At 37.0% G+C, this 13,013-nt stretch overlaps 2 protein-coding genes across 2 annotated transcripts; both read right to left on the bottom strand.

The window, feature by feature from the left end:
* Positions 1-67: 67 nt before the first annotated feature.
* On the bottom strand, positions 68-7,347 carry LOC108237458 (probable polypeptide N-acetylgalactosaminyltransferase 8). Its single transcript, XM_017418882.3, has 11 exons — positions 7,117-7,347; positions 6,214-6,475; positions 5,976-6,142; positions 5,052-5,235; positions 4,691-4,888; positions 4,233-4,347; positions 3,963-4,148; positions 3,109-3,246; positions 2,908-3,003; positions 2,659-2,826; positions 68-2,562 (listed from the first exon to the last, which is right to left on the bottom strand). The coding sequence occupies exons 1-11, from the start codon at positions 7,286-7,288 to the stop codon at positions 2,428-2,430; spliced, it is 1,821 nt and encodes a 606-aa protein (XP_017274371.1). The 5' UTR covers positions 7,289-7,347; the 3' UTR covers positions 68-2,427.
* A 1,161-nt stretch (positions 7,348-8,508) lies between these two features.
* Positions 8,509-13,000, bottom strand: ndufa9a (NADH:ubiquinone oxidoreductase subunit A9a). The gene is made up of 11 exons (XM_017418901.2): positions 12,913-13,000; positions 11,242-11,415; positions 11,004-11,101; positions 10,799-10,890; positions 10,483-10,624; positions 10,289-10,391; positions 10,066-10,136; positions 9,645-9,721; positions 9,138-9,233; positions 8,863-8,929; positions 8,509-8,760 (listed from the first exon to the last, which is right to left on the bottom strand). The coding sequence occupies exons 1-11, from the start codon at positions 12,965-12,967 to the stop codon at positions 8,590-8,592; spliced, it is 1,146 nt and encodes a 381-aa protein (XP_017274390.1). The 5' UTR covers positions 12,968-13,000; the 3' UTR covers positions 8,509-8,589.
* Between the last annotated feature and the right edge of the window lie 13 nt (positions 13,001-13,013).

Raw genomic sequence — 13,013 nt, 5'->3', positions numbered from 1 at the left:
CTGTTGATCTCAAGACAACATGCAGGGCTGCAACCTGAAATACAACCAGCATCCATTTATTGTTCTAATACAGGTAAGGCAGGTACACACCCCAGCTTCCGTATTCTGGTTTTTGACAGTCAAGTCTGCTAAACATCTCATCGTTTAAGGTGTGCTGGTATTTATCCCTCTCATTAATCAGAAGTGTTTTCACCTCTGCTTTGAGTCAGTTTAACAGGTTCATGTCAACTCACTCGACATGAATTTGAGTAAATAACTTGCCTTCAGTTTGTTAAAATGCAAACCTGTTCATTCACTGATATCTTACCAGTTCACACAGAAGACTAATGACTGTTTTTCTCTGCAACTTCTCCAATTGACTTCTTCTTTACCCGAGGCGGATCTTTCTTGTATTACAAGCGTTCTATCAATGTATGCCTGAATATACAACTGGGATATTATCTTACTCGCTTTGGACAGATTTGCTTTTGTTTCCAGTTGATGTGGTGTGTTATAAGAAGCATCTACGTTTCCCTCTCTAAATATTAATCTGTGAGAAGAGATTTGGAGAAAGCAGAATTGCCCAAAATCTTAAATTTGATGTACTGAGGAAAAAACAAATAAAATAGACATATCTTGCCTGTTTTATATTTAAGCAACTTTTGCAATTATAAATGCAATTAAAGTTCTACAAGTTCAGTTTTCAGTAGAGTCCTAAACAGTTTTTGTTTGTTGGGGTCCAGAGCAAGATTTTTTTTTTTTACATAATTTATATTCTGTTTAACTTTTTATTATCAGTACACATCCAGTGCATTCATTTTTATGAATGCCGCCTTGTGCTTCTATGAAGAGTCTTCCCAAGATTTTAGACAAAACACTGGATAAATTATATCAGTTATAATTATGTACAAATTATCTATTAAAACAATAGAATATTGGATTGGAGAATAAATGTTTGTTTTTTTTGTCAAATTTTATATTTGCTGACTGATTTGTGAAGTTCTGTGCCGTGTGGATCTAGTTCTTTGTGAGGCAGATGGATTATTTCCAGAGATTACTAATAATCAGAAGGACGTTGAATCCAAAATGCAGACACGAGGAGCTCCAAACACAAACAAGTACACTACTGAAATTGATATAGAGTATGTCGTGACATAGAGTATATATGACTAAGGAGATGAGAAAATAGAAAATACCTGAGCGACAGGCTGACTGAGAACCTGAACAGAGAATGTGAATAGCGACACAAGGAAACAAAGAAGCAGGAACATAAACACCAAGGAACGTCACAATAAAACCACAAGGAAATACAGCTAACTTTGATTGTTTTTCTCTAATAAAAGGAATTTCCTTTGATTTGATTTACATGAGTTTTCGTCACTTTGTCCACACAAGTCATCTGCACAGATAAAATAAATGTTGATAATTGCCAACAACATTTAGGTGTTTCATTCAACTTTGTCCCACCTTTGACATCCCCGGTCAAAAATGTCTCAGACATTAGCTGTGTAAAACTGACTTCGGCAGATGGCACGATTCCTTTCCCACACCCTCAGGTGCATTTGCTTTTGAGTGGACAAACATGCCCACAGACTCACATGCTCATTCTGCTTTTAGCCTTCATGACAATACCTGTTGGACTCTGTCCCAAACAGAACCACGCCTGTTGGCATTCTAGCATACAGCCGCAGCGCTGGCTCAATAATAGTCTGAAGCTTTTCTTTCAGCGAAGGTGATTTTAAGGCCTTGCCCACAATTCATGGCAGCACAATGACCAAACAATAAACTACAATTATGCCCTTGATCTTTTCCAGGCATTGTTGATGAGGGGAGAGGAACCTGACATGAAAGCTGAGCACAGAATCCAGACCAAGAGACAACCAGCGCCAGACAGTCCAGTAAAGAGGAAAATGGTCCTGTTTAAAGAATGGGGATATAACTTTGCCTTTTTTATACAGTGTTTAGACAGTAATTTTATCATATAGTCAACTGTAATTCTGGGACTATGTCCTGTTTTCACTAATAAAGTATTACCAGTCAGTTTTGACCAAGAACCCAATGAATGTTCCTTTTAGCCCTGAAATGATTTTAAAACAAATATTACTTTGGCACATAGTAACATGTGATAAATAGCACATTTCACCTGGAAATTTGTTGTATTTAAATTCTGTTAAATATTATAATTTATATGAGCTCAGATCAGTGAGGTTTTGTTCATAAGTAAACAAGTTGATAAGGTCTATCATAGCATTAGCTGAAGATACTGTATATTATATTCAGATATGCTGGGGTGGCCATTTTTGACCAGGAACACAAAAGTTTTTAGCAAGGAATGACCATATGCTGGTTGTAGATTCTCAGTCATCCAGGACATGGTAAACTCCAAAAAACAACTGGACTTTTATTCTGTAGCAAGGATTGAAGACAACGGGAGGGTGAAGAACTGAACTAGAAGTTTGAGATGAGATGCTGAATCGTCCAGCTCTGCCCGGTGCACTGCTGAAGGATGAGTTGGTAGTTAGCGTTTTCCCCCTGAGCGATCTCAAGACATCTATTTGTTGCTTTGTTCCTGATTGCTTTGCCCTGAAGATGTTTGACAGAAAAAAAAAATATTATAGCAGCCAGTAGGTAGTGCTGTTTGGATTTTATTATTCATCCGAGGATGACGACCGTTCTTACTTGTGAGAAGTCCCAGTGCATGTGTAATTGGTTTAGCTTTGCCATGGCACAGTCCTGCAGGGTGGGAAGGCTTCCGGAGCCTGAGTCCACCAAGCAGCGGTTATTGTTATATTTGTGAGATTTAATGCCTCCTATCACAATTTCATTGTCTGAGTTGTAGTAACAGTGCTGGTTAAAAAAAGGAGATGAGTTGGGATTAAATATTTATTATCAGTTGTGTATCCATATATGTGTTTTTTCGAACATTACCTGTGGTTCTTGGAAGTGGCACTGATACAAAACTGGGATGTTTCCTGGAAGGGCTCCCTGATCCAAACAGTACATCTTATAAAACGAGTTCTGAATCTTAAGAATGACAAAAAGTGTCACTATCTTATTTTATATGCTGAACTCATTGTGTAAAAATCTGGAGCTCGGTTATTTGCATGACAAATGAAATATATCTCTTACCACACCATACCCCAAGACGTTATCGAATCTTTCCAGACTTGGATAGACGTGGTCCAGGTACCACTTGAAAGGTTTGCATTTCATCTTTTCTCTGAGTTTTCTCCTCTCAGACACGTCGCCAATGTCAACTCCATGGTCCTGTGTGAAGATTTATAGTAAATGATGCATGTAGAGAACAAAGTTTTGGTAAAAATCTGTATTCAGTTAAAGAATCAAAGTTAAAAAAAGCATTTTGAAGTGATTTCTGAGCCTTCTGTAACATATTGAAATATCTTTAACCGGTTTTCAGTTTAGTAATTCTCCTCAAAGAAATATATTATTTTGTGATGTCAGTCAGCTTTTAGAAGAGGAGACAATTTGCTACCTCTGTATTGTTGAAAAACTGATGAGTATGTTGAAAATTAAATGCATAAATGCATTTTTTCAAATTACTTTAAAATTAATGCATTTAAAATAGTTATTTGTTGTCATTATAATGGTTTTCTGGTTAAAAAAAAACAGCTAATAAATACAATAGGTGTGAAAAAAAAGCTTTTGGTTGGCAGATATGGATTGAGCAGCAGCTACCAAAGTGTGACACTTTTTATTTGTTTTTGTGTGCTAAAAGACATAAATTACATCAAAATTAATACAGTAACTCCAAGTCTATGTAGACTTTAAAACCAACCAAAGTGAGGTGTGTCATGTTGAACATTTTGAGTGAAATTAGTTAATGTAGAAAACTTTAGTGATATTGCAGAAATAATGAGGGCAACTTTACTTACAGCTTGTTTAAAAACCTTACAAATAACTATCGCTCATTTACAAATTTACATTTAAATTAAACTTTGTGAGTATAAAGTGTAGTCGGCAACCTGAAGAGGAATGTTCCAGGCAATAAACACATTCCTCTTGTACTCATCCAGCCAAATATCTGCAACCCTCAATGCATTTCTCCTCATGGCAGGGTTGAGGTCAGGTGCGTACGGTTTGTGTGCCCTCTCGATGTGAGCTATCCGGGAGCAAGGCACGACCTCAACGCTTCCTCCGCACAGCCACACCTGAGCAGCCAGGACATGGATCAGAGGTCATTACTGATTGTATCAAAGCTTTTTATTACTCCTAACATTAGCAGCTACACTCACACGAATCCCGAGTTCAATGTTTTCCCCTCCATAAACTGTCATTCCACCGTCGAGTCCACCAATTTCTCCCAGAAAACTCCTGTCTGCTGCAAAGATTCCCATAACAGCAGGACTCCTGCAGGAAACAGACATCAGCGCTGCAGCTGTGCTACTTTTTGAGCCACTTACTGTTTACACAAGACAGGCAATGCCAAAAAAAAATGACAGAAAAGCCTCAGAAGTTTACCTTATATTTAGTTTTGTTATGAGCACTAATTGTTTTGCAACATTTTGGGCTCTAATATGGTGAAATATCATGGGGGAAAAATAGGTTTGTCCTTTTATTTAGATGGAAATACAGCAGCAGAAATATGAAATACATCCTACTGTGAGACAAATTTAGAAGCAATATTTGACTGTCTATAGATGTCTGGTATATACTGTATATCTGGTTAGTTAGACGTTGTTTTTCCACATACTTCCCAGGTTGGGATTCATCATTCATCATCAACCAGTCAGGACTGAAGGACTCATACATGCACCACAACTCCCAGTCAAAGCCGTGAGCGAAGGAGATATATCTCTCCACATGCAGATCATCAAAATGGACTTTATCAAAGACAGGAGACACCACTACAGTCCTGTCAGCTTTAATCCTGGCCAGCAAAGGTTCTGCCCTGCAGAGGATACGAGGGGGAAATGGTTCAGAAGGAGAAGAGATATTAAGCATATTTTAAGATTATAATATAGTATATTTTATTGACTTTGAAGAACTTAATGATAACCATAACAATAAAATTAAAATATAATCAGAATGAGTGGCTGCTGTTTTCTGCATACCATCCTTGAGTAGCTTCAATATGAGCGTCTAAAATGGCCACGACATCAGCAGTGGCGTGCTCCCAGCCTGTAATCCGGGACCGGGCTAAACCCATTTGTTCCTGATGCCAAACTTTCTTTATGAGTCCAGGCCTTTCTCTGTGGATCTGATCTATGTAGTCATTTAATGGTTTGCCAAGATCATCTGTAAAGAAATCCCCCATCAGACAGAAAACAGAATTTAATTAGAGACATTTTATTTTCTGTGAAAATGGAGGAAGAATGCTGAGTGCTGAAGGAAGAAGCTGAAACTTAGTTGTTTAAGCTCAAAGGAACAGAACACTAGCTAAAAGAGAAAATGAGCAGAGAACTAGCTAAAAACCAAAAGTCTCAAAACACTAGTTAAAAGCTAAAAGTCACAAAACAAATGTAAATGTAGCAAAAGGCTAGCTAAAATTTAAAAGTAGCTAAAGTCTAGCTCAAAATTAAAGTAGCAAAAGGTTAGCCAGAAGGTAAAAGTAGCAAAAGGCTAACTAAATGTAGCAGAATGATAGCTAAAAACTAAAATAGAGCAGGTATGCTAAAGCAGATTTTAAAAGGAACAATATTTTTGAAAAAAATGGAAATATCTCAGTGTATTTCTATGGGTGAAATATTTGTAAATAAAGCTTAATATTTTTAAAGTTATAAAAACCAAAAGTCACAGCACTCCTCTCCTGAATGAGCTGAATGTTTGATACATGAATAGCTAAAATAACAAAGTTTTCTGAAGTAGTCAGGCTGCAAAAAGCACAAGGAGAAAAACAGCAATATTTAAAAAACTAAACACAAACAGGGAAACAGTTGTGTGAATAATCATACAAATGTGTATGTCTTAAACAGGAATACTGTCACATTTTAGAGGAAGATCAACGTGCTGCATCGCGAGGCTTGTGTTAAACTAACTGTAAGTGCTGTGGTCATCCACCAGAATGATCTCCTTCAGCAGGCGCTTCGACGTGTGGCTGATGATGCTTCTTATGGCCCTCTTAATGATTGAAAGAGCCTCGTTTATGTAGATCAGCACCACACTGATGCTCGGTAAGTCTTCAGCATACTTCTTCACCAGACATCTAAGCAGTGAGAGATGCTGTGTCATGCTATAGAAGGTCAATTTATTATTGTTGTTTACAGTCAATTTTACCTGGGATCTCTCATATCTGGAAGGTTGCGGTCGAGGGGAATCTGGTTACTCAGGAAGGCATTGTAACCATAAATCTGAAACAGAGCTTCAGCCTCCTTCTGGTCCTTTTTTGACAGACCATCTCCCCACTTTGTAAACAGGAAGGAGTTTGGGTATAATTTGGGCACCACAGGTTTATCTTGATGTTCTTGTTTTCCCTGGTCCACGTTGTGAATAATTGTTTCAGCGGGTTTCTTCTGACCATACTCCTCTACTAGCTTTGCTTTGGAGAAAGGTTAAAAATCAAAAAGAATGGTCAAGTTTCATTATCTCCACTAAAGTCCAAATCAACATTCCCATCTTGGCATGTGACACAATAATGCTCTGTCTTTTCAGAAACCTGAACACAACACCCCCAAAATAAGCTGCCGTGAAAATGGCTGAAAGTGTTTTGGTGCTGGAAACCTACTGCAGTTTGGACCGGGCCCCACAAAGACACTTCAAAATGACTTCAGGAAATGTAGAATTGAGAAAAATTACATACTCTCTAATAAAAACAAGCATTTTTGTCCTGTATATGTTTTAACTGACACTTGTGCAATGTTGTTCTTACACCATTTTAAATAAAAAAACTTAAACACATTCAGTATTAATTCAATTGGAGAAAAGTTTTGTTTTTTTACTTTTTTGAATTTAGTTGGAGAAAACATTAATTGAAGTAGGGATTTAAATTTATTTGAAAAGAATCCAACATGTGAAGACTGAAACATAAAACAAAGTTTCGTTATGATAGAAGTGTAAAAATGTTGGTTTACATCTACAACTAAATGTACAAGCTGTTTCATTCCAAATGAAATGCAGTTAAATGAAAAGGACAAATCATGTTGTGTGTGTATATATATATATATATTTAAAATCACTCACTCAGCTTATGTAGCCTCTGCTCAATCCTGTCCAGTTTTCTGTTCACCACCTTCTGATCCGTGACTTCTTCTGGAAAAGACGTTTTTACTCTCCAACTGTTGCTCATTGAGATAATTATGTACATCAGCAGTAAAAAGGCTCCAATTATTCCAACTCGTAGAAAGGCCTTCATCGTGGTTTCTCATAAAATTATCAGTGTCATTTTGTCTTTGCCTCAAGGCAGCTTTTCAACTGAACATGTTTTACAACCCAAGTTGTACAAAAAAAACCCACATCTTATCTTAAAGATAACGTTTTCTGCCATGCGCACTTTGATATGAACAAAGTTTATTTCATTTTTTATGTTTATGCAAGAGTGCAGTTCTAGACAAATGTTACTAAATAAAGAAACAACCAGATTAGCTTAAAATAAATAGTAAAACCTTGATATATTACTGATTTCACAGTGAACCAATGTATTACCTTAAAAGCAGGTTGTTTATTGTTGTTACTAAGCTGATTCAAAATGCTTCTGATGTGTGGATATTTTATTGTTTTACATCAGATCTGAGCAGCTGTAACCAGGGTCCAGTAATTACAATTTATTTATTTCCTTATGTTTGTTAAAGGCCTAGCATTGCTTGAAGGAATGCATGTTGCCCGCCACCTTTCATGTCAGTGTTTTTAATTTTAGTGTTGAGAAATGAGAGCTGCAGCCATTTTAGTCAAACTTTGAAAGTAAAATTATCTCATGAAGTATTGCAAGACGTCACGCTCAAAGATGTCAATGACAAATTTTAGATTATCTGGGATTTTGACTGAGATAGACATTTTGTGCCAGCTAATGTCATTAAGCTGTGGTTGATCAGCTGTAGATGTATGTCCAATTATTACTTTCTGAAAGTTTCATTAAAATCCCTCCAGTGGTTCAGGAGATATTTTGGTAACAGAAGCAGACGTCACTGCTCTGCCTTCAGCTTCCAGCAGAGGGAGACAAAGATCCTTTTACCTTCCTGATTACTTTAATGTTTCTGTAAAAGGCCAGTTCGAACAATTTCTCTTTAAGATTAACTAAATCTATATAGCTGTCTTTCCTGAATATAAACATAAAGAGTTTGTATGAATACAGCCTCCATTGTGAGCAACTTTTACATAACTGATAAAAGTCATAATTCAGGTGTTGTAAAATAAAACGACTGATAAGATAAACTTAAAAGAACGGTAAACTAATACTTCCTGTTCTAAGTTCAAGTTTATACTTCTTCCTCCTTTTTGAACATGTTAACATGTATTGACTGATTGTTTTAGTAACCTATTTTGTCATATTATTTAAAACATGTTCAAAACAAAACCTTATTGATAAATAATATTTCAAGAGAATATCCAAACAAAAGAAACACAAACAAACCAAACTACCCTTTGAAGATAATTCTTTATTTATGTACAGAATATAGTTAAAGACAAATGACTCAGGGTGACCTCTCAAGGTGAAGTTTAATAGGTGACGGTCTTGGCTGGCTTCGTCTCCTCCATTCCAGCTTCAAGGTACCGCGATCGGCGGTGGCGACGCAGCATCTCAATCGCTCTTTGTTCTACAGAGGAAGCAGTGATCCCGAGATCCTCCAGACCAGGAAGTCCTGGATACTTCATGTCTGATATGTGAAACTGGACAATGAAAGTACCAACACAGTGTTTTAATCACATCTACAAACCCATCTGATGCGTGACAGAACTCTCAAACCCAGAAGGTTTTTTTAGCTGTCTTACCCTGTCCACTTTGTCTGGAGTTGTCCAAGGCTGAAACGGGTTCAGAGCAAAAAACTTTGCAACCAGGCTGGGGGAGAAAAACGGGCATTTATCTGAGTGGGAAATGAAGCAGGAGCATATTCTGATGAATAGTTGGTGTAATGTTTCTGTGACGGCTAACCCTCTGCAGAAGCAGCTGAATTAACTTTAGCATCAAGTTAACATCATGTTGGGCAGATATTTAAACATCTCCTTTGTTTTAAACAGATATAAAAGGACTTGTATGAGGTGCTTACTGGTACAGCGGCCGAGGAAAATTGTAGGGCACAAAGGGTCTGTGTGCGACGCTGAAGATGTACTCCACCAGGTCATGAAGGAGGTAACGGTTGGGACTTAACAAGAACACACAACAACAAAACAAAAAGTTATTAACTTCTCAGTCCTTTAAATCTGTGTCATACAGACACGACATGAAATAAGCATCACAAACACAATGTTTAAAGCATCATAAACTACTTGGTCATTTCCCCTTTTTTAAGTATGTCTATTAAAATCAGAAGAAAAACAAAATGAAAAAGTGACATAAGATGCATAGATCAGCCAATAAGAATTTGTTTTAAAGAAACAAAAACCTTCTATGCATAAATTAAGCACAGATTATGATACTAGTACCACCCAACCTTTGTTTAAACATTTAACTCTCCCAGTTTTTTGTACCTTGATGATTACATTTCTGTATTTGCTCTTGGGCTGAAAATTTTCGCCTATTTAATCATAGTTTTTTTAATGAGCTGCCTACTTACCCCACCAGTGCATAAGTCTTTCCAAGAGCGTCGGGGTCTTTCACAGCGTTGACGATAGCTTTGGCCACATCCACCACCTAGGTGAGAGAAAAACGGCAATATGAATTTAATAATATCTAAAACCCAAGTTGATCTCTTTGTTTCAGTGTAAAACATCAACAGACATCAGTTCCTGATAGAACATTTATCTCTAATAAACTGTAAATATGAAAACAAGATTTTATTACATGAAACACTGAAACATAAACATAACAGAATCTGTTCAGTAGAATCTCTTAAACATTAGTTTTAGCTGCAGTGATAATGTTTCCAAGCACACACAAAAACCCAGCAGTCACACGGCGATATTAAAAACTGATCAACAACAGGGGAATTTATAGAAAATAAAAAACTATGTGTTGCTTTTGTTGACAAGACCTACATAAACGGGCTGCTTCACCGTCTTCTTTCCCATGGCTATGAGTGGAACAGCACTGCTGAACCAGCGCATGTCTGAAAAACGAATGAAGTTACAGGAAGTAGTTTGTTATTCTGGTAAACACTCAAGTGGCTGAAATAAAATGAGTAAATGTTGCGTTTGCAGCAACAACTGCAAACAATAAGACATATGAGAGAACGTGCCACGCCCCATCACAAGTTCTTACTCGCAAAATAGTTGAAGAATTGATCCTCCCTCCCAAACATCTCAGATGGCTTCATGATGATAGCTTCAGGGAACTCTTCTCTCACTACTTTCTCCCCAACGGCCTACAATAAAGAACAAAACTTGCTTAATACTTGTAACACTAGTTTATCTGACAGAGAAATGAGTGTAATATGTTCAGGAACAGTCTGCTACCTTGTTCCTCAGGTACTTGGAGGGGCTGCGTATGTCAGCGTTCAGGTGCGACATGTGAATAAATTTTGGGATTCCAGCTTCTTTTGTTGCTCTGGCAAGCTGCTGAGGGATGGTCACAAAGGTATCTTCAAAGCGATAGTTTCTTTTTAAGAAACACAAAATACAATAAAAAGAATCACAAATAAATGTTAAATGCAAACTGGCAAAAAAACTTGCATGATTAAAAATTACAATTTAGATCCACTTAAACCATGTAATCTAAAACAGGTGCCTTTTCTACAAAATAAAAAAGTCAATAAATAAATAAACAACCCACCTTGTTTCCCATTCTCTGCCTACCAGATTGATGACCACATTAGAGAACTCCATGGCCCGTTTGATGGAGTCTTGGTTCCTTGCATCCCACTCCTTTCACACAACACAGAGCAAAAACACAACTTCTTTGATTTGAGCCTTAAGCCAAGCCAACAAGTGCTATAATGTTTCTGTGAGAGGAACGTGTGGGTTCACGTGGATTTTACCAGAAAAGTGAGTTGCCCAAGATCACCCATAGGCCTCAGGTACATGAGGTCGTATTGATCACAGCGGTACGGAATCACAACCTGAGAGCCAATTCGACCTGAAAACAGGACAACATTCACATAACTTTACTGTTACTCTTTGTATTAAGAAAATCTTTGCTGTGATGCTAAAAAATGTTTGACAGATAAAAAATTCTGCCTGTTTTTATTTGCATTTTCTTTTCTTTTGGAAACTCACTCAGCCTGTTGACCACATATCGACCCAGGAAGCCCGTGGCACCAAACACTGTGGCTGATATTCCACTGGATGACAAACGTCCTCCTCTCCCTTTGGGGATGACTGCATGGTGCAGTTTCCTCTTCTGGACCTCGGTGCCAGAAGCAGCTGCTATTACAGCAGGGGAGCAGCTGCCTGTTGAGGAGGGATATCAATTATGCTTCATCAAAATGTACTTGCTGCCAAATGTAGTTTTAGCTTTGTTTGACCATAATGAATGACAAATTATAATTATAAACACATCCACTTTTGTTACCACAAATTATAATATGCTGCAGCACCCCTCAAGCTTTAAGAAGGTTTTTAATTCTTTCAAATTAAGATGTTTCCCCACCCATTTTCCCTCTAATCGTTGCACTTGATTATTTTAAAAGTATATATATTTTGCAGCTTATGAACTGGAAAAGCCACAAATCGACCACGGAATGCTACAGAAACAGACAAATGGAGATTTATCAAACCTGCATACGCTTATTGGTGTGTAAACATGTAGATATGCTATTATCAGTGACGACTCAGCTGCAATTTTGGCAGAGCTATCCCCTAAAAACAAATCTAATTTTCGTGGCTACTAGACTGGAATAAGAAGATCATGCACTGATCATGAATAGGAACAGTACTACCTATATTCCAAAAACTAACAGATTTAATTTGTCAACAAATACTTTAACTTTCCAGCCTCAAAATGTTGAAACAGTAATGACGGTATAATTTTCTGTGGTAACAAACTCAATCTTTAAAGGTGAACAAAGACTTTCTACTAGTTCATTAATAAAAAAATAAATAATTAATAATATTCTAACCACTGGGAAAGCTAATTCATTCTGAACACTCATCAAAGAACATTCACTGAATGTTTCATGGCTATCTCTAAAAATATATAGAAATTATAACAGTTTTAGTGACAGATGACAACTTTTTTCTACTGATCAATAAAACTACACGAAGGTAATTAGCCCTAAATTTGGCATTTAAAACGCTGTAATGTTTTAATATTATAATCCCTATTAGTTAACCCGGACACATGATCAAAGTATCAGTTCAAAATTCTTATAATTATTTGTTTTGACATAAACTTTTATGTAGATTCTGTTAACAAACTAAATAGGCGTTTTACTGGGATAAGCAGTGTTTAAATAAATACAACTACGAGTTTCTATTTTGCAACTTGTTGGTGGAAACCAAAACTTGAGGTATTAGGTTAACAAACTTTAATATTTAATCTCAAGAGATTGAAACCTTTAATCCGTAATTAGCAACAATAGGAACCTTGATTTTGTACAACAGAGCTGCACAAAAAGAAAGAGGGCAGGGAAGCACACACTTTACCCTTTTCGTTTTCTTATTTACTATGTGCAGCTGGCATTTATGTCTTCTTCTGGCAAATTATAAAATGTTACCCACACCAAAACAAAAACAAAACGAACAAAAATGCAGTGACGAGCTGCAACCACCGCTGCTGCTAGCGGATGATTAGCAGCCGAGCCTGTTAGCAACAAGGTCACTGCAGCCGAAAGTCCGCTTTAAATGTTAGTCGGAGTGTTGGAGTGCTAAATATATAAACATATAAAGATATAATATTGGCCTGAAATACATGCTTCACGTTCTAACTACTGCTGTGAAAGTACTTACTTGAAACCTTTGAAAGGACACCAGCAGGACGGCTAACCAATAATACGGTCGCCATCTTTGCAACTACGGTAGCAGTCTAGGACAAAACAGAGCCGCGGAGT

Source organism: Kryptolebias marmoratus, linkage group LG11, assembly GCF_001649575.2.
Source record: "Kryptolebias marmoratus isolate JLee-2015 linkage group LG11, ASM164957v2, whole genome shotgun sequence".
Taxonomy (NCBI): Eukaryota; Metazoa; Chordata; class Actinopteri; order Cyprinodontiformes; family Rivulidae; genus Kryptolebias; species Kryptolebias marmoratus.
The sequence above is the reverse complement of the archived record's forward strand: the minus strand, read 5'-3'. Positions and strand labels throughout refer to the sequence as shown.